General features: G+C 47.8%; 4 protein-coding genes across 11 annotated transcripts in view; 1 reads left to right on the forward strand and 3 right to left on the reverse strand.

Annotated features, from left to right (window-relative positions):
* LOC118513716 (NPC intracellular cholesterol transporter 1-like) overlaps positions 1 to 5352 on the reverse strand; it is a 42616-nt gene extending 37264 nt beyond the window's left edge. For 2 of the 8 annotated variants that reach the window (XM_036059850.1, XM_036059858.1), the window contains exons 1-2: positions 5181 to 5351; positions 4284 to 4682 (exon numbers count right to left, since the gene is read on the reverse strand). In XM_036059850.1, the coding sequence (XP_035915743.1) occupies positions 4284 to 4412 (129 nt within the window). In that variant the 5' untranslated portion in view covers positions 4413 to 4682; positions 5181 to 5351. Of the gene's footprint in view, positions 1 to 4283; positions 4683 to 5180 lie in introns of all 8 variants that reach the window. The other 6 variants (XM_036059857.1, XM_036059855.1, XM_036059851.1 and 3 more) reach the window with 5 other exon arrangements.
* Positions 5353 to 5562: 210 nt separating this feature from the next.
* On the reverse strand, positions 5563 to 8390 carry LOC118513717 (peptidyl-prolyl cis-trans isomerase sig-7). The gene is made up of 2 exons (XM_036059859.1): positions 8233 to 8390; positions 5563 to 8160 (listed from the first exon to the last, which is right to left on the reverse strand). The coding sequence occupies exon 2, from the start codon at positions 8149 to 8151 to the stop codon at positions 6064 to 6066; it is 2088 nt and encodes a 695-aa protein (XP_035915752.1). The 5' UTR covers positions 8152 to 8160; positions 8233 to 8390; the 3' UTR covers positions 5563 to 6063.
* Positions 8391 to 8397: 7 nt separating this feature from the next.
* Positions 8398 to 10264, forward strand: LOC118513718 (zinc finger protein 865-like). Its single transcript, XM_036059860.1, has 2 exons — positions 8398 to 8528; positions 8592 to 10264. Exon 2 carries the CDS (start codon positions 8602 to 8604, stop codon positions 10228 to 10230), a length of 1629 nt encoding a protein of 542 aa, XP_035915753.1. The 5' UTR covers positions 8398 to 8528; positions 8592 to 8601; the 3' UTR covers positions 10231 to 10264.
* A 169-nt stretch (positions 10265 to 10433) lies between these two features.
* LOC118513720 (putative mediator of RNA polymerase II transcription subunit 12) lies at positions 10434 to 13291 on the reverse strand. The gene is made up of 3 exons (XM_036059861.1): positions 12644 to 13291; positions 11076 to 12572; positions 10434 to 10916 (listed from the first exon to the last, which is right to left on the reverse strand). Exons 1-2 carry the CDS (start codon positions 12964 to 12966, stop codon positions 11090 to 11092), a joined length of 1806 nt encoding a protein of 601 aa, XP_035915754.1. The 5' UTR covers positions 12967 to 13291; the 3' UTR covers positions 10434 to 10916; positions 11076 to 11089.
* Between the last annotated feature and the right edge of the window lie 6046 nt (positions 13292 to 19337).

A 19337-nucleotide genomic window follows, 5' to 3' on the forward strand; every position in this document is an offset into this window, starting at 1 on the left:
AACGATAGGAACTCGGACGCGGAAGTTATTACGTTTTTAAGTTCGTAAACAACAGTCAAACCATATGCGACGTTGGTAGGTTCGTTGGATTAGACATTGGACGGCAACATTTAAAAAATGCAGAACTTATATCACAACGTTTATCAGTAATATTGCCTTGTAGTAAGTTTATGAATAATCCCTAGAAACGATATGGCTTATCGACAATATTTAAAATAACTTCACTACCCCTTTTTTTCCCCCTACTCCACTAACCATTTTCGCACTAGCGCAAGACCCAGCCGGTTATCAAATGACCGCTGTACGCTCTGGGCCCCTTCTTATTAGACAGCGCGTGCGAGAACTAGTGAAATCACGATAAGGTACTTCAGGCGCGACCGTGCTAATTGACCCTTTTCAATTGCCATTTTCCCTTGACTAGGTGGGCCCTATCTGGTGTGTGTGTGTGTGTGTGTGTGCTCGGCGGAACACCGAATGCGGAAAAGCGATGTCGCATGGTGCTGCGAGCGTTACTTGCGTCAGTTACGGCGCTGTCATTCTACGTTAACCTGTCACAAATATCATGCCCAACCGATTTCACTTCCTGTAATTCTCAGGGCGAAAGAGAAAACGCTCGAGGCGCCAACGCACAATAGACAGGGAATGAATTTAAATCGACCGTTAGGAACATCGTATCGGCTTTTGATTGCATTTATTAGCAAATTAAAGTTCACAATTTTGTTGGAGATCCACACCTAAAAAAATGTATATTGCTCGTTCAAGAACTCACAACAACGGCCTATGCTCGGGATAAAACCTAATTTGCAAACCACAAGAAAATTGGGTGTAATTGAATTAGTGGTGGTTTCTTTCGTCCTCCACAACATTCCTGATGTCGTAACGAGAAACCATTGGCAGCGAATTAACTTCACTCGTCTGGGAAGCGATTTCGTCAGGCGGACAGGAAGATAGAGGACGAAATTTGCGACTGCTTCGTCTTACTGTAATTGTATGCATTTTGGGGTGTGCGATCGCGTGATCTCACGTTGCCAGACAGCTTAAATCACCAGTTGGCGTTTAAAAGCAACCAGAAAAGAGAAAAAGCAAGGTTCTTGCAGCCAACAACCGTCACGAATTCTGGGCTCCACAATCTAATCATCGAATCCAATTCTTACATCCACTTGTTTACCAAGTTAAAGGTACACAATTGCATATGTGACTAATATAAACGCTCTTGTGCATCTAATTGCAAAAACATCCAATCGAACTTCAACACTCCAACAGCAGCCACAGGACAGAATCGAAATTGATCGCTAACGGAAAACGGATATCCATGTGTAATGGATAGCCTGACAAACATTCTTTCTCCTCCAGTTCTGCTGCTCGTCGCCGAATTGGACGCCAACCTGGCCCCGATTACACGCCCAAGTACTTTATGGTCCTCCGATGAAAGCCGCCTGAGTCACAAAGAACTGTTCCCTGCCGGGCCAGTTAGGTGGTGTCGGCTTCGGGATATTCGTTAGCGTGCACCATGACCCACATTGATTCCGGAGCAGATAATATGTCATCAGCGGTGGTGCTGAAGTGGTTATCCATTACCGGTGTGTGTGTGTGTGCAGTACTACACCAGAATGTCCTTCAGCTAGTCCCGGAGGATAGTGGATAGTAACCGATCCCGTGTAGATGCAAACAACCTTCGCGTAGAATAATTGTCCTGAATATTGGAACAAGGTCTTGGGAGCAATTCTTTATCATTTGATGCAACATTGAGGACATTCTCTAAAATCATTTAAAAATATAGACACATCCTTGGAACACTCTAGCAATACTGTCGACTTCAAATTCAACGCAACCTCCTTTTCCAACCTTGGAAAATCCCCTCAACTTCAATATCTTGGTTCGAACCGTTCCAAACCAATGATTCCATCGCACCATCGCACACTACACGCATGATGATGCATCCGTTAGCGGCAAACATTGATAAGAAAGTTGGATGATAATGTACCACCCAACCAACCCTCGATTGGGTATGGGCGCGATAAGGTGTTGGCCTGTGTAAAACACCTGCGTTAAGCTCTAGCTGCAATCTGATCTAAACACACCTGATGGAATTGATTACATTGGAGAAGGGCCCTCATTGCAATGAATCATATTGCAAAAAAAAAACATGGAAGAAAGAAGAGAACAAAGTGAATCGATTAAAATTCTTAAGAATTTGTGCCCCGATTTCTGCAATGATTCAGTGTTTTGAATTGGCAGTTGTAGACGTGGATGAGCTGTGTTAAAGGGAGGGTTAATCGGAAAAGTGTGTGATTGCCTTTGTTTCTTGTTGGGGGAACGATATCCGGAAGCTCTTATCAAACTCACTCCAGTTTCCCCAATTGATGTCATTCAAACGAGTCTTGCTAAAGCTCGATCGATTTCAAGAGTCAATATAGGATCGTTTTGAGCTCCAACAAATGTAATCCTCGGACTTTGGTCAGTGTTTGTGTGCTTGTGTGTACCGAAAAGTTTATCGATTCGCGACCCGTCCGCGGATCGGATCGGTTTGGTGCGCAGCACCATTAACACAACACCCTACGCGGTCAAAATGGATGAAAAATCATATTTGCAATAACAATTATTAGCACACCTTCCGTACGCTCGACCGGTAAAAATCACAATTTTTTCCTCCATTTCTTGCTACGCTCCAAGCCAACCCAAATTCGACGTTGGTTTGTCTGAGAGTCTGTTGGAGCCCCAATGGGATGAAGGTTTATAGCCGATTTCTATTGAACCAGAAAACGGATTACCCTTCCTATTTGCGCGTCTATTTTGGTGAACCTCTCTAGGCTTTACGCTTGGGCGAAGAAAAAAAACCAGAAGCTTCCAGCAACTCTCCAAGACCAAGACTGAAGGTCAGCATCTAACTTTTAGACATTTTAACATTAAATTGATTTGCAATTTAAAGACTTTAACGATTTAAAAAATGCATATTCGGTCTTGGACTACCGACCGTAGGTTGTAAATATCTCTCCGCTTCCACCAGACAGCAAGGCAAGTACTGGTGGAGCTGAAGCTCAAGAGTGTTTTGTTTTTAGCCGCCCGGAGGCCAACAACTTCTCAACATATGATTTTCCAGCTGGCATTCCACCAGCTCGACGTGCTCTATGGCCAAAGTTTTTTTTTGTTTTTGCACTTCAGACTGTGACTGTATGCACCACTACTACCAACCAACCAGCTGCACACACATCGATCGTACGATGTGCCCGCCTGCCTGTCCATCCTCTTGAGCAGCAGCTAGGCCCGTAAGCATCGTCGTGCCCTCGGGTCTACCATCCGAGGGCGTCGAAGAGCGGGGAATCCAATTAGTGCTGCAATCCCCACCTTCATCTACTCCTCCCTCCTCATCCACTGCCACAATTCTATTTGGCGTGAACTAAAAGAAGGAAATTGCACCACCGAAAGAAAAAGCAGAAAGGAGACACATAAATTCGCACAAGCGCCTTCAATCGTGACGTCAAACGGCGGTAGACCTGCCTCGGCTATGTCTCATAGTTTTGTCTGCCTGGTAGTGGTAGTGCCAACCCACTACAGGTGTACGGTATGTACTACCAACACTACAGCACACTGCAGCATCATATACATTCGTTAGAGGCAAAGCATCGGAGCATAAAAAGCGGTGCAACATACCCACCGACTGCGGCGCACACAGTGAGTGCAATGGTGATGATGTTTACAAACAATTCCCCAATGCACACCTAGACAAAGAGGATGCATTTCTGCAGAGTCTGTAACTTCAATGTATCAAAGTGACAACTAGTAAGTAACAGGCGAGAGTATACAGAGATGAGCGATCTGAGATGCTGACAAGTGCATTAATTTGTTGAAACTTAAAGAGGCGTATGAGGTCTCTAGAGACCCACAGCCAGAGACCGGATGTGAGACTTAAATTCTGCCCTGTCAACCGACGGAACTGTTGCTAGATCGTTGAGCGCTGACTCATTCGAATCGATTTTAAAATAGAGTGATATAAAAATAAAATCCAATCATATTGATCAATTGCTCATAACCTCACAAATCGCAGTACCGTCCAAGCAGCAATCGTATCCAAGGTAACTTTGTTGTAATTTCCCCATTAATGCTTGCTGGGACCGATTTTAAGTTTTATTGTCGTCGAGAAATTGATAAAATCAAGGTTTTTGCAGCATATCATATCGGTTGGAGGAAAAACAATTTTGGCCTAAACCATAGAAAATATAAGTAAATTATAATAAAATTCTAGCACAAATCCGTTCTAGTGGCAATGCGTGTCAACAACTCACCTGATCAATCAGCAAGCTCCCAAGGACAAACAGAGGAACAAAGAACCAAAGCGCGACGGATCGCGTTCGGCCGGAGGACGCCACACTGGCGGCTCCCGGTCGCGTACTGCTGTCGCTAAACATTTTCATTTCTTTCCGCACGATTGCATCGATTGCCACTTTCTATCGCTGATGCGCCCCACACACACACACACACTCCAAATTCGACCAGGTCTGATGATGAGGTCTCTCGGCGGTGAAACCTCTCGGAATTAGTCGACCAACACTCGGCAGCCGCTTACCCGCTTGCTGCCCAGATTGCTTTGGCTGAACTTTGGTTTCTTAATTTAACAACACTTCACAACACACAAAACGGTCAAACTGCTGCACTTCCAGCGAGAAAGAGAGAGAGAGAGAGAGCTATAAAACAAATAGGATAGGGTAAGATAGGGCACACACGGAACACTTTTAAAAGGAAACCTTTTCAACGAAAATATGCGATGCGCTTTCCGCCGTTTACGGTTCGCATTGGACCGCTTTTTATCTTCGTCGTTGCACTTATCTTTTCGCCTTTCCCTACCGTGATGACCACGGCGACGATAACGAAAGCGACATTGATTTCTCAATCGATATCGAGGCGCGCGGCCGTTTTCCCTTCCGAGCAGGGCAGTGTGCTGCAGCACTATTCTTTACAATTGATTTTCCTTTCCCGAAGAAAAGTGTGCGTTTTTCCCTGTGCCCACCACAGCACACAATTCGCGCAGTTAGATTTTCTTCACACAAAGGCACAACCGTAGGCAGGTCGGTCTCGTTTAGCGATGCTCCGCCATTTGCAGGAAACCATTCGCGCTACGGTGAAAGAAACCGATCGCGCTACACACGCCACAACACACCCTCCTTTGGGCGCTGAATTTTCACCTTTTTTGCTCCCCCGATTTGTGGTTTCCTGCAGTCCGCAGGAAACTTTGGCAGTGCAAACGGTTCAACGGGAAAGGTGCAAAATTGTTGCAAGAAGAACTCTCCCGGATGGACGATGTACGCGCACACCCACCTCGTACGAGCACAACTTTTTTTCTGTTTGCTCGCTGCGCGTTTGACGTACGATTTTGACAGGCTGCACCTATGTTTTGACCGGCCGTGCGTCCCACTGTGGTGTTTGTCCGAGTTGCTGGGGTTTGTTGTCCCACCGTGCGGTTTGCTGTGAGTTTTGACAGGTTCGGGTGCGATTTTCGCCCATTGGCCAACGAAAAGGAAGCAAAATGGAAGTGGAAAGTTCGAAAATGACAAAAAATGTTCGAAATTGGTTTTGAAACAGAGATTTTTGTTCACTTATTATGATTTCCTTTCTACGAACAGATTTACGACGAATGGGGTTTCCTTCTTGACTACAGTATGATGTAAAAAGCTCCTTCGATTTAGCTCTTCACAGAGAAAATTTTACTGATCTCTGCTAGGAGTGCAGTTCGGAGGTCCTTTCTACTGATCAGCAGTCCACTGTCCCATAGTTTCGCTCCAAATTACAAATTGTCCAGGATGTTTTTCACATCCTCACCTGAGCCCACTACAGGCTGCCCCAAGGAAACTTAAAGCGCACTCGACAGATTTGGTACAAAAATCGTTGGATGGATTTAAATGAATTGAAAGTCATCGCATGAAAACTGCTGATGAAAAAAAAAACGAACACCATTTGCAGTGGTCTTCCCTAGTATTTAGCGTTCCTTGGTACTCTCCTTATCCTCTCTCTCTCTCTTACAATGTTAATAAAAATGCATCCTTAGCTGCATCCTTCCTGCTGCTAAATCTAATGCTTCCGCTTTTTCTTCTTTCCCTTCGACTTTTTCCGGTTCTTCTCATCGTCCGACGAACCGGAACCCTTCCGTTTCCTGCTGCTCTTCGATTTCTTTTTCGAAGATTTCTTCTTACGCTTTTTGGACCGCTCGTCCGAATCGCTCGAGCTGGACGGCGAAGAGCTATCCGAACGGGACGACGGGGACGACGATGAGCTCTTTCGCTTCCTTTTCTCCTTCGGCGGTGGGCTTGAGCGTGAAACCGAGCTTGAAGAACGCCGTTTGAGTGGGGCGTCCGATTCCCGGCGTTGCTCTCGATCGCGCGATCCGGACGGGGCAGGTTTTGAGGAGACGGCGGCTGCACCACCGCTACGGCGATAATCTGCTTCCGACCGTTGCTGGCTAGGTGATGAGCGGCTTCCAACACGCTCTGGCTCGATTTGTCTACGGCCTCTTGCTTCTCGCGAGTGCGACCGTTGACTGCGGTAACGGTCGGGACTGTAGCGCCGATCTCTCGAACGACTCCGGGAGCGTCTCTGGCGGCGATCCCTTGAACGAGATCGGGACCGGCGTCGCGGTGGCGGTTCGGGGCGCATTCCACTTCCAGACCGTCCACCACCCGTCGGACCACCGCGTTTTGCGCTCTTATCGCGTGGACCTTTCCGTTGCACGAAGCTGTCCGGGTAGGGACGATTTTTGTAATCAACCTTGCCTTGATTGATGCGAATGTCTCGTCCGTTCCGTTGCTCCAGATAGGCGGAGTTGCGCTCGGTTAGTTGCGGTTTGCGTCCGCGACTACCACCTTCCGGTGCGTCTCGGCGTCCCTGCGGACGGTTTCTATCCCGCTCACGGTGCTGCATCCGCTCACGGGAACGACTGCGTTGTCTACGATCGTCTTTCGCTGGCCGCGAACGAGAAGAGGATCTTGAGCGTGATCCGGATTCGGATCGAGTCGACTGCTTCTCCTGCTCGCGCTCCCTTTTCGGGGAAGCATTCTGGCGCTTGTTCGGTCCTCCGTTACGATTCTGCTGCTGCTGGTGCTGCTGCTGATTCTGCTTCTTCCGGTCAAAGTCCTTAAACGATCGCTTATCCGCTCCATCCTTAAACTCTATGCCGCGTCCCTTTCCGCGCCACTTAACCTTCGACACGGACTGCGAGAAATCCACATGTATGCGCCGATCGTCAATCAGCACATTGTCCATCTTGAAGTAAGCATCCTCACACGACTTTTGGTTCTCGAACTCAATAAACGCGTACTGCAGCGAATCGCCCGTCAGCTTGTCCCGGATCACCTCGCACCCCTTAATCTTGCCGAACCGGCTAAAAATGATCTGCAAATCGTCGTCCGTCGTGACCGGGTTCAGCTTGCACACGAACAGCACATTCTCCGGTGGTGCAATGTCCGCATCCGGGATATCGCCCACAATCTCCAGAATCGTGGCCCGCGCTTTCGCCTCCCGCTCGGCAATCATTTCCGCTATCTCCTGCTCCGTCTTTCCGCCCAAATCGTCAATCTCTTCGTCCGCCGCAATACGTCCACCCTGCAAGCGTTCGGCCGACGGGGAAGGCGAACGGCTCGGCTCCCGAAAACCACGCGGATCTTCGAACGGATCATCCAGCACCACGGTGTGCGTAATGCGCACATCCTTGTACGGTCGGTGACGCTCGTCGCAAATCGTTTCGTTCAGCTTGCGCAACACCTCGTGCCCCTCCGTCACCTCCCCGATCACCGTGTGGCGGCCATCGAGCGAGGTAAGATCCGCACCGAGCGTGAAGAAAAATTGCGACCCAATCAGATGCTCCCCGGCGTTCACCATCGACAGCAGCCCCGGCTCGGAATGTTTAATCTTTGGCACACTTTCGCCCTCGAAGTAACGCTTGTGGTTGCCCTCGAGGATACCCCAGATCGACATGCCACCATCGCCGGCACCGGTCGGATCGCCCGTCTGCGCGATAAACTCCGACTGGATCGTGTGGAACAGGTTGTAGTTGTAGTACTTGAGCTTGCACAGCTTCAGAAAGTTTAGTGCGGCCCGTGGACGTTCCTTCAGGAACAGGTCCACCGTGATGTCGCCTATCGTGGTTTCGATGACGACCGACATCCTGGCAGCCTGGAATCATATGCACGCGTGCGTTAGAAATCCCGCGCCAGTCTATGGCAAGGTAGCAGCAAACGGTCTTACCGTGTGAGTTTGCAGCAGATAATACAACTTATTTAGCAAATTTTCCGCTTATCCATTTGTTTACAATCAGCAATAATTAATCCCGAAAACGCGCGTTTGCTGTGAAAACCGCACTTGACAGCTCCAATGACGGGCGTCCTTTCGAAACGTCAAACGCGAACTGTCAAACAAAACAAGAAATAAAAAGGTAAATAAAACAAAGCGATCCAGTACAGGAGAAAGGACTCAAATCGGTGTACGTGAAGTTTTAATCGAATATTCGCCCCATTTTATTATTATTTCGTGATTGATTAAAGGTATTTACCCCACATTAAGCAACGGTGTGTAGTTTAAATTACATTTTCATGTTGTTTTAACAGACTTTATCGGATGGAAACGGACGCAAGCGATGGGAGAAGGAAGCTTCCAGCGTACTACTATCTGCAGCCTTCCAAGAATGGCGACGAAGAGGCGGAAGAGGAGCTGTACGACTCGAATGGCACGCACATTACATCCGACTACCTGAACGATGTTGTGGCCGAATCCATGTCCGACAAGTACACAGTCCTGCAGGACACTTCCGACACCCCCCAGTACAAGTGTAACGAGTGTGAGAAGATCCTGCCCAACACTGGCCACCTGATAGCGCACATTGTAGTGCACACGGGTGAAAACCCGTACCTGTGCAGCCTCTGTCAGCGATCGTTTGCAAACTCCACCCGTCTTAAGCTGCATCTGAAAACGCATTGCATTAAAAAACTTCACCCAGGATTAACGGTAACGCGGATTACGAAGAATGCTCCACCGACTACCCCCGTTCCAAGTACGAGCATGGAAGAAAATATGGATCGAACTTCGCCCACCCACAAAACGGCCACCTTTCGTTGCATTGAGTGTGATCAAACACTGCCCAAGGACATACTGTATCGGCACATGAAGCAGCACCTGCAGGAGAAGAACATTTTCGCACAAAAGCCGCACAAATGTGGCCTTTGCGGGGAGGCGTTTGCCAAAAGTTCGACACTACAGCAACACCAGGAAGCGTGCCAGGCGTCCTCGATAAAGGTAACGTCGGAGGTGGATTTGGTGCCGATCGGCAAGCAAGACGCGGGCGATACCTTTAAGAAACAAATCGCTTCCAACCCTATCCTGTCGGGATTGTTGATGAAGGAATCACTAGAACCTCCGGTTTCTGTTACTACCATAGAGGTGGATCACCAGGAAGAATCTCCCGCCGATGGTGCACAGAGCTGTCTGCAAGATGACGCCGCCGTAGAGCTGGAAAAAGAAATCCAGGAGAGCGAACAGCCGGCCAACGACGACGATAGCGTAATTCAGAATAGCTCCGCCGGGGTCGGTTTCGTCATCAGCTCGGTAGCTACCGTAGATCAGCAATTTCTCGAAAATCTCGCACAAATGGAACTGCAGGCCCGCTCACCGGAACTGGAAGAGATGCCGGAAGACGATTCGGAGTCGCTAGCAGCAGCAGCAGCACCATCTACCGCCGGTGGCGTACAGCCCGCTTACAACAATTTGGTCACATCGACCACCTGCGGGTTGTGCGGTAAATCGTTCGGTGAAAAGTTTGGCCTCCGGCAGCATATGCGCATCATGCACGCCGATACGAAACCGTTCAAATGTCCCGAGTGCCGGAAGCGATTCACGCAAGAAAACGCGCTCCTCATCCATCTACGCGTGCACGTAAGCAACCGACCGTTTATGTGCATCATTTGCTACAAAACGTTTACCCGCGCAACGGCACTGAACGGCCATTTGTCGTCCCATTCGCATGTGGCGCTGAAATGTTTCTCCTGCGAAGCGACCCTGCCGAGCGTGCAGAAGTATGCACAGCACATCGAGGTCAACCATCCACAGTTTCCGGAGATTTTGTACCGCATCAGGGCGGAAAAGCCGGAGCACGAGAGGACGAAGTTGTTGCGGCGGCTGTTACTGCAACATCGGCCCTCAACAGCGACGGACGGAAGCTTAATTGCGGGTGGGTTGGGAGAGATGAACTGAATGAGAATAAATAATTTATTGGACACGCACAAGGGAGATTTCTGAGTCAGAGGTAGAAGGAGTCATGAAAAGCGATAGGATATTCGCCTTCAAGAGAATCTGATTTCTCCAATATCTTCAGCTTCGCGAATAACATCGCATATGCTGCCTTGCATCGAGTTTCCTGCCAATTTCGGGCCACAGAACAAAGCTTTAAAACGGCATTTTAGCAGAAACGTGTTACGCTGTTCTTTTATTTCATACTTAAACCATAAAAATCTAACATTCAACCGTAATACACAGATACGGGGGATACGTTGACAGGGCGTGGTGGTAGGTGAAGTGAAGCAAAAAACTTATACAAGAAATACCCGATTTATTCTAAAACACCATATCATTGCGGCACCTGCAGGAATGCAGTGGACCGTATTATACTGTCTGTACACTAAACAGCACCTTAAAGGGACAGTTGCTCTCATCCTAGATGGGGAAACCTTCCCATTTTGCCGACCATGAAGACTGGATTCGTTCGCCAGTACCGTTCGAAGCTGTATTAAGATGAAGCAGCTGTCCATATGCTTCCGGTCCGATGCAAATCGTTCCGTTTCCTTTGCATCCAGCCAGTAAAGGGGACAAACAGAACGAGGATGGTTTTTTATCTAGCCTATTTAAAATGCACCACACGATGGTAATCAGCTGGATCGTCCCTATGGAAGAGAAATTAGAATCGTGTCATAAACACAGCTCCTCCAGCACAATACCAGGACACCTAGAAGATGGTAGCTTTCATTTCTAGACATCCGGATTTGCTACCGTCGCGTCTGCATAGCAACAGAAGAAGAACACCTTAGCAACAAGATATTTACCATGGCTCACTTTACTACGAGCTGTTGAACGGCTGCTGCCACTGGTGATGTATTTGCTGTGACTGTGGTTGCTGTGGCGGAGACTGTGGCTGTTGCTGCTGTTGCTGCTGTTGCTGGTGTAACACAGGATCGATTTGCTTCAAATAGCTCGGATCAATCGATGCAATCTGATTGATAACGAACCCGCCGGTTCCGTTCGCCCCCGCGACATTGCCGCTCGCATCCTTAATACTAAGCTGTATCGGGGTAAGTGTTTGTGGTGCCGGTTGGCCTTGCTGCTGCTGCTGCTGCTGCAGCTGTTGCGGTGTGATGGACGTGATGATGCTGTGATGTGGAGCAACCGATGCACCGGCAGCAGGGCTCGTGTGGAGCGGTATTATTTCGATCTGATTGTGTACCGGTGGTAGGATTTGCTGTTGGTGTTGCTGTTGCTGCTGGTGGGTGGCGGCTATCGGTGTCGCTGTGATTGGCCACGCGATCTGCGAACCCTGCGCGATCGGTGCTGTTTGGTGTTGGTAGGGATTCACAGCCGTCAGCTGGGCGCTATCGATTGCATGCACCGGTATTAGCATTCCGTTCTGCATTACCAGCATCGTGGTCATCGCACCGTTCGATGCGCTCGGAATGAATTGGGCCGCGGGCTGCAACTGTTGGGAAGCCGTTTGTTGGTGGTCTTGCTGCAGCTGGTGCGGATTGTGTACGATTTGATGTAAAGCTTGAGGCTGCTGCGGCTGCTGCTGCTGCACCAGAGTCCCGCTCGGGTGCGAAATAACGTACTGCGAGGAAGGTCTGCTGACGGCCTGGTGTCTGCTCTGGTAGTGTTGCCGTACGTCGGACAGCTGCAGGAAGGTCATACCGCAGAAGCTACACTCGAGCGGCGCCGTGTGCGAGTTTTCGTGCATCTCCAGCTGCGACTCTTCCTCGAATATTGCGCCACACACGCAGCACTGCATTTGGTCGTCGTAGAGCGCATTTTCTGCCGGCTGTTCGGACTGTAGCTTTTCACTACCTTCGTCATCATCGTCGAAACCATCGTCCTCCTCCTCGACCGATTCAACAGTTTGGATTACGTACTGATGATGCTGCGGGAGCTGATGCTGCTGTTGTATTAGTTGCGGCTGTTGGATCTGTATCTGCTGCAGCTGTATTGGTTGCGCTGGCTGTACCGGTTGCGGTTCCTCCTGTACTTGCTCCTGCGGTGATTGCTCTTCCGCTTCCTCCTCGTACGGTCCCTCCGCACCTTGCGATTCTTCTCCGCTCGATGCGGATCGTAACAGATCGCTCGCGAGCAGCTGCTTGCGGCGTTGCTTTTTCGACACAATCTCCGTCACGACCGTCCCGCCGTTGCGTATCGCTTCGTCCATCTTGCGCAGCTCTCGCATACGAATTTTAACGTAATGGAATCGTTCGTAGTGTAGCTGCAGGCATTTCAAGCTGGGCGCTGAGTAGCGGAGACAGCCAAGCTGACACTTCAGCATGTTTGTCGTATGTTTTGCCCTGGAAAAATAAGATTCTAAACATAAGTGGAAACAGAAACAGAAAAAACAACCAAAACCAAAAACCCTTACCTGATGTGTATCTGCAGCTTGCTCGGGTCGAAAAAGTACTTCCCACAGTTCCGGCACGTGTGCTCATCCTCGAAGTGTAACCGTATGTGACCGAGCAGTTGCATCGTTTTGTTGAACGTTACGCCACACGTTTTGCACTTAAAGCCGAGCCGCAGCTGTTCCTGCGAACCATCCGTTACGACCCGAAAGTGTTGTACCATCTTGACGATCTGAAAGTCACGAAAGTTGGGGAAATCTTCCGGATTGGAGGCGCGCGTCTTATCCGACTCCTGGTAGTCCTGTTCGATTTCGGCCGCCGTACGGACGGTCGCATTCGTTGCCATCGTGTCGGCCCGTGTAGTAAATCGTCACTTTCACTCTCCTTTGCCCGAAAGAAAAACCTCCACCACCGATGAACGGTACACAGTTCAGGCACGGGCAGTTTGCACCTTTTGTAGGCCCAATTGTATATCCTATCGGGAAGTTGTTCTATTCGGATGAACTAAAAAAGGTTCGGTAAACTGTAGTTAGCAATTTCATTGAGCGTTTCACTGTTTCGGTACAATTTCCTTATGCTCTATATTAAATTGGATTAAAAATCTCTTAGTTTGTGATTGTGTTGTGGTGCACCAAACATGCCCTTTGACGTTTGACGATGTAAACAAAAACCCGGTGAAAAAAGGACAGCACTCGCACTGCAGCACGCTGATCGCACAGTGGGACTCTTCGACGTGCAGAGAAAACTATTGCTGGTGATTAGTTTTGCTCGATTTATTAAAAAATACCTTGTTTATATTATATTGAAGTATAATGTTTCAAGTTTAACGATATTTAGCTACTTAAGTTGGGTCAAATCGATTTCGGAAACAAAACAAACATTCGCTGCTCGATTTATCCAAGACACTGTACATTTCGAGCTGTCAAGCTTTCTTCGAGTAGCGATAACAGCTCGAATTTCAGAAATCGGTGCTTTTTCACTATTTTTTATGTTGGGTGTACACAATGTTGCAATAATTTGGATTTGAAATCGGTCGGATAGTGTGATTTTATTTTCGTTGGTGTTAATGCAAACCCACATACGAAAGCATTTCCCTTTCTAAAATCAGTTAACAATCATGTCGTCCTAGACAAAGTAGTATCCGCCCTTACTGCAATGAATTTGCTTATGCACTAAGCTGCATTAGAGACTCCAGTGAACAAACGGATCTTCATTTTCTCCCGATCCGCTTACTTTCCTTCCGTTCGCATCCGCGAGCACAGCGATGCAAGCGAACAGGTTCGTTCGTTCGCAGATTTACAATCACATCCTCCACGATATCATGGCCATCGCCATGTCTAAACGTGTCTGGCCGGGTGGCCGATGAGTAAGAAACAGGTTCGGAGTGGTGAGTTTTCTCAGCATCATCGGGCACCCGTATTTTTCGCCAGCTTCTGTGCACCAAGCGCGTCCGAGCCATCTGTCGCGGAATGGCGCAGTTTTGCAACAGGATCGTACAAAAATGGAAACTCACCCGTACCAGGCTGTGCAGGCTGTGAAGGTCACCGAGCAGGCAGTTAGGCAGTTAGGGCGAGTTATGAATCGTTCACTCCAAATTTGGTCCTCAACTGCCGGAGCATAACAGCAATAAGTGTGTCAAACGGTTAAAACTGAAGCCCACTTGTGAGACATCTGCTTAAAACTTGGGCTCTTTATTTCAAATTAACGCACCAAGAATTTTCCAAACTCACAAGATCGACAACCACTCGAGCGGGAAAGGTCTTTGCCCGAAAGGCAAACGTCGTATGGGACACACCGAGCACGCAGACACACAACACGCACCCAGTAATTATTGGCGATGTTTCGAATATATCATCATTCGATGTACGTCTCGTCAGTCCAAAAATCTCATTGCGAAACCAGATGAAAACGGCTGTCCGCTTTGATGGTACCGTTCAATATTTCCAATTCAATGATGAAAATGATCACATACGAAGCTGGTGGAAAGTTAGGTTGTGTGGCTGCAACTGAGCGAGGGGATCGAATCTTATTACGTAGTCGGTCAGTTCCTTTTGACGTCCTCACGATGTGTGTGTGTGTGTGGAGAGAGTTCCCGCAGGACAATATTTTGAGGCAATAAATTATGCCCAGCAATTGATTAGTGTCGTGTACGTTAAACAGACTACGGAACCAGAAGAAGGTACACAAAATATAGGCCTAATTACGCAGCTTCAGCGAGCCCTTTTCGGATATTGGGGAAAGAAAACACACACACACACAAAATGAATATGGAAATCCGGTTACATTGTTGCAGCATGGTAATTTTATTTTGGCATTTGATTAAATTGAGTCAATCACGATACGTTCCAATGCTAGTAATAATGTCGTTTGATTTAATATCGTAAATTGTTTGATTATGAGGTTGTGATGTTGTGGGGTGAAAAAACTGCGGCTTGCCAGATAGTTTTTGTGTGGAGAGTTTGTAGACTTACGATTTATTTAGTTTTCGAGGAACTTGTAGTGAATGAAGGAGATAACTTATGGGTATAGAGCTGATGGGAATTAGTGGAGAGTTTGTAGACTTGATGTGGACACTTTGTAGACTTGATGTGGGAAGCGCTTGATGGGAAAAGCATTGTAAGAATATTGAGAACTTGTGGAGAACTGGAAGGAGTGAAAACTTTAACAGTGAGAACATAGATATTAGTGGAGAGTTTGTAGACTTTTGAAATTTTGATGTAACGTAAAATATTTCAGAGCTAAAAATACTGTAATAGTTTGAACATTAAGGGATAGTGTGTGAACTAATAAATTTATAAATTTATCACGCCAGTTTTCACTACGGGGAATGGCCCAGATCGGATTTGAACCGCCGCTACCGCCACCGAGCCGCCTAAGCAATTTTTGTAGACTTTGTAGACTTAGAGCAAAATGCGTAAGTAGCTGGGAAAACTCTATCAAAACAGTACTCATATCTGTTTTTTTTTTGCTCGTGCTTACGTTTCGCACACAAAGAAAGCGACTTGAAGCGTATCTTCACATATTAGCTTAAGACCAACGCAGCACGGTTCCGAATGGTTCCCCCCTTTATGTTCTGCGCTGCCCACCAACCTGAACAACATTGGGCCATAATGTTTCGCATTGGTGCTCCCGTTGCGAGAAGCCCGGAGTACGTTGGTTCGCCCAACGTTCATTACGTACCACGCTCACGCTCGCGTTACCGTGGCCGTTGTCGTTGTCTGCACGGCACACGCCCATCGTCCACGTCTTGCATTTTCTTTCAACTGGGCGTGCGTGCGATGGCGGTGCAATCGTAACCGCAACAGACCGGAAGCACAGGAAATATACACAAGCGCAACCCCTTATAAAAAGAATGAAACCGTCGCCCGTTCCTTCTGCGGCCCGGTTTCGGAAGTTATTATCAATTTCGTACGGAAGGCTTCCAGCAAACAGTACGCGATCGCGGCAGTAAAGCACGAATTGCTAATGACCGAACGGGTGACGGGGTGGCAGGGGGCGAGTGGGCAGGGGGCGAGTGGGCAGGGGGCTTGAAGAACGCAATCGAAAAGAACGCGCACCGTGGAGGCTTTGGTGGCCGGTAATGCTTCGCTTCGGTACACTGGCTTCGGCTCCGACGCTGGTGGCAGCTGTTGGTAGGCGATGAGGGTATAGTCAGCGATCGGGTGGTCCCAACCATGGAACGAAGGAAGGAAGGAAGGAAGGAAGGCAGGAAGGAAAAACTTTTGCCCCGTTCCGTTAGCGTGCGTTATGGGCTTTTCACTGTCCACTGTTATTGTGTGCGCGAGTGTTTTTAGTGCTGAGTGGTTCCGTACAATGAACTTCTGATGGTTGCGTGGCGGGTCGGGGTTTTTCTTTTCGGAAGGTTTGTGAAGACTTTATTTACAAGAGACATGGGAGGAATAATTCTGGAAGACTTCTTCCTACCAATTCTTCAAGCTCAAATAATGCTTACATCGATAAGAAGCTACATAAGGTAGAAGCACTAAGCGTCGATGAATTATAGCAAGATTCATTCAAAATTTATTATAGCATGTGACTGTAAATAAGTCTATCATAATGAGCATACCTCGAACTCTAGAACAGTCCTAGCAATCCCTAGGAACTACAAGAACTTTTTCGAACCATGTTCACGAGCTCAAGTACTCTTTAGTATCCTGGAGCTTAGTAGCTGCCAGATATACTAAAAGTCGAGCAATTATAGCATGTGACAGTTGGTAAAAGAGGAAAACAGTAGCCTTTTAACTAAAGAGATCATCTGTCTAAAGAATCCCTTGATCTCCGAGACAGATGTACCTGATGTAGACTGATAACGACTAAATGAGTTAATCTTGGATATACTTAAATGTCTCTTACGATAGCAAATTACAGCAAATATTCATAAATAGCTAGTCAGCGGTCCGGTGGTACAGGCGACAATGGTGCTAGTCTTCATACGACAGAATCGGGGCTCAAATCCTATTCGGACCGGTCCTCCGCAGTGAGAACTGACTATCCAACTACGTAGTATTAGGCCATGCACTAGTCATTGAAGTATTATAGCAAATACTATAAACATAAATTATAGCACCAGAGCATTACTAAGCTTCATCTAAGCTTCCGGACGCTTCTCCGAGAAGAGTCCGAAGACCTCATATCGATTCCTGTGTGATGTAACATTAGAAGACCCGTCAAAAGTTCATCGAATTTCGGTAAAAGTTTCTGCCCGATCGTCATTATCATGCTAATTGCAGCATTGTGAAAGACGTGCCTGGCCACGGCAATGCCAGCCAGCAACAATTAACCACTGTTTTCTGTCCCATCGTCACCGGAACCTGACACCGTGCGACGGAAATGATCCGAACGCGCGTGTTTCTGTCATGCATGCAGATGAACTCCCGGCTGCCGGATGGATCCACGTTACGGGAAGGTGACCATGAACCTGTGCCACCCGAGCATATGATTAGATGATTAGAACCCGTGCCCTGTCTGCCAGAGTTCACATTAGAACAGTTGGAATTAATTTTCTAAATGTCTGACAGTGTTCGCTTCCCTTTGGTTCGGTTGTTTTGACGCTTCGGGGCAGTCTTCGCTTCCGGCTGGATGAGGCGACAACGCTGGTGCCATATGGGGAGCATCCGGTGCTGTGTGCTCGCGGCATACAAAACGATGGTTCGTCGTTCGGATTCGGATTTTCCTTTGTGCGTTACCTACTCCAAATTAAATAAGACATCATCAAGTTAATGCCTAACTTTAGAGAAGATACAAAAATAAGTTGAATAATAGTCCAGTCCGGTAAAAAGGCCTGCAACGATTCTCCCGTTAGCAACAATCACGGGCAGACAGTTTGGAACCCTTTCCCTCAACCCAACGGCACGGCTCGGTCAGGTTCCGTTGACGTTTGTCGCCGAAGCACCGAGCAGCAGCACGGCACTGACGGTCCAGCGTGACGTTCGTTGGCGAGTGTTAATTAGCATCAATTAGCGTGTGCTTGCCCGGTCTTCTCCCGCTGAAGCTCTTTCCATTTCAGCAACCAAAAAAAAAAAACGGACACACGAACGGGGAAAACAATTTCCGCATCAGAGCAGATTTTTGTGGTTGGAGAGATATCTCTAGGGCACAACAACAGGGTCAGCTTGCGTGATAGTAATTTTGAACATTTCATTCTCATCTCAAATGTAACCCTATCATTTGCCATTTCTACTCGGGCAGATCTGTTTTTTTTTTCTCTCGCGTTGGGTACATATTGACGCTAGTAATAAGAAGAAGAAGAGCACATAGGTGATCTTCCAGCTTACGGGCGTTTTGCGGACGTACATATTGTCTGGTCAATCACATGCGTTTGCTACTCTTATATGTAATAACTACGCTTACCCATTATTTAACGCTCAAAATACGACCATTTTGACGGCAGTGCTTAACGTAACTATACAACAGGCATTTCCGGGCAAGCTTATCAAGTTTGTAAGATTTGACCATGGCCAACATCACATGTGAAGGTGAAGGTAGGTGGAGAGTCTAAGGACTAGGCTTAAGTCAGGGAGATCTTCTCAGGGAGATCTTCTCTTCAACCTAGTGCTAGAGAGAGCCATACGTGACTCTTCTACGAGTCAATCTAGATCCTGGCACACGCTGATGACATAGACGCTCATAGAGGCTCTCCTATGTAGCAGAAGCTTACTAAAGGATCGAGCAAGCAACACTAAACCCCGGGAGGAAGATTCTCAGCAGGATGGTTGGTCATGTAGGATCGTCTACGAGCAGTACGATGATTTCACCATCGTCCGCAATCTCAGCGACTGGTCATGTTATGAGAATGGCACCGAACGACCCAGCCTAAAAAGTCCTTTATGGCCACCAACATGGACAGAGAATGCGTAAGATGGGGTGATGGCGCTGATGCGTCCGCAAGAACGGTCGGAGTTAGTGATATCGATGTGCCCTAAAACGGGTCAAGACCGCCTGGTAATTAAGTAAGTAAATTGGCTTGGATTGGGAGTCTTTGGGAGGCGCTTTCCGCCTGAGAGATATATTCTGATCCGCCTTTCATTCTGAGCCTGATTGTCTGTCTACTGCTCAGACATGCTTCTGTTCGACTGGAGCAGTTGTATACCAATGCTGATCTGGTTCTGATCCAAAGATACTTTTTGGAAGGATTCTGAGAGCTCTATCTTCAAGGTGTAGAAGAACAAGAACACCAGCACCGGACTCATACCAGGCTGCCAGGACTGTCTACATTAG

The sequence above is a fragment of the Anopheles stephensi genome, chromosome 3, assembly GCF_013141755.1.
Source record: "Anopheles stephensi strain Indian chromosome 3, UCI_ANSTEP_V1.0, whole genome shotgun sequence".
Classification (NCBI taxonomy): Eukaryota; Metazoa; Arthropoda; class Insecta; order Diptera; family Culicidae; genus Anopheles; species Anopheles stephensi.

Coding starts and splice junctions, on each gene's coding strand:
- LOC118513720 (XM_036059861.1), bottom strand. CDS start 12,966: ATGGCAACGAATGCGACCGTCCGTACGGCGGCCGAAATCGAACAGGAC. Junction 12,573..12,643: donor AAGCTGCAGATACACATCAG/GTAAGGGTTTTT, acceptor TTATTTTTCCAG/GGCAAAACATACGACAAACA.
- LOC118513718 (XM_036059860.1), top strand. CDS start 8,602: ATGGAAACGGACGCAAGCGATGGGAGAAGGAAGCTTCCAGCGTACTAC.
- LOC118513717 (XM_036059859.1), bottom strand. CDS start 8,151: ATGTCGGTCGTCATCGAAACCACGATAGGCGACATCACGGTGGACCTG.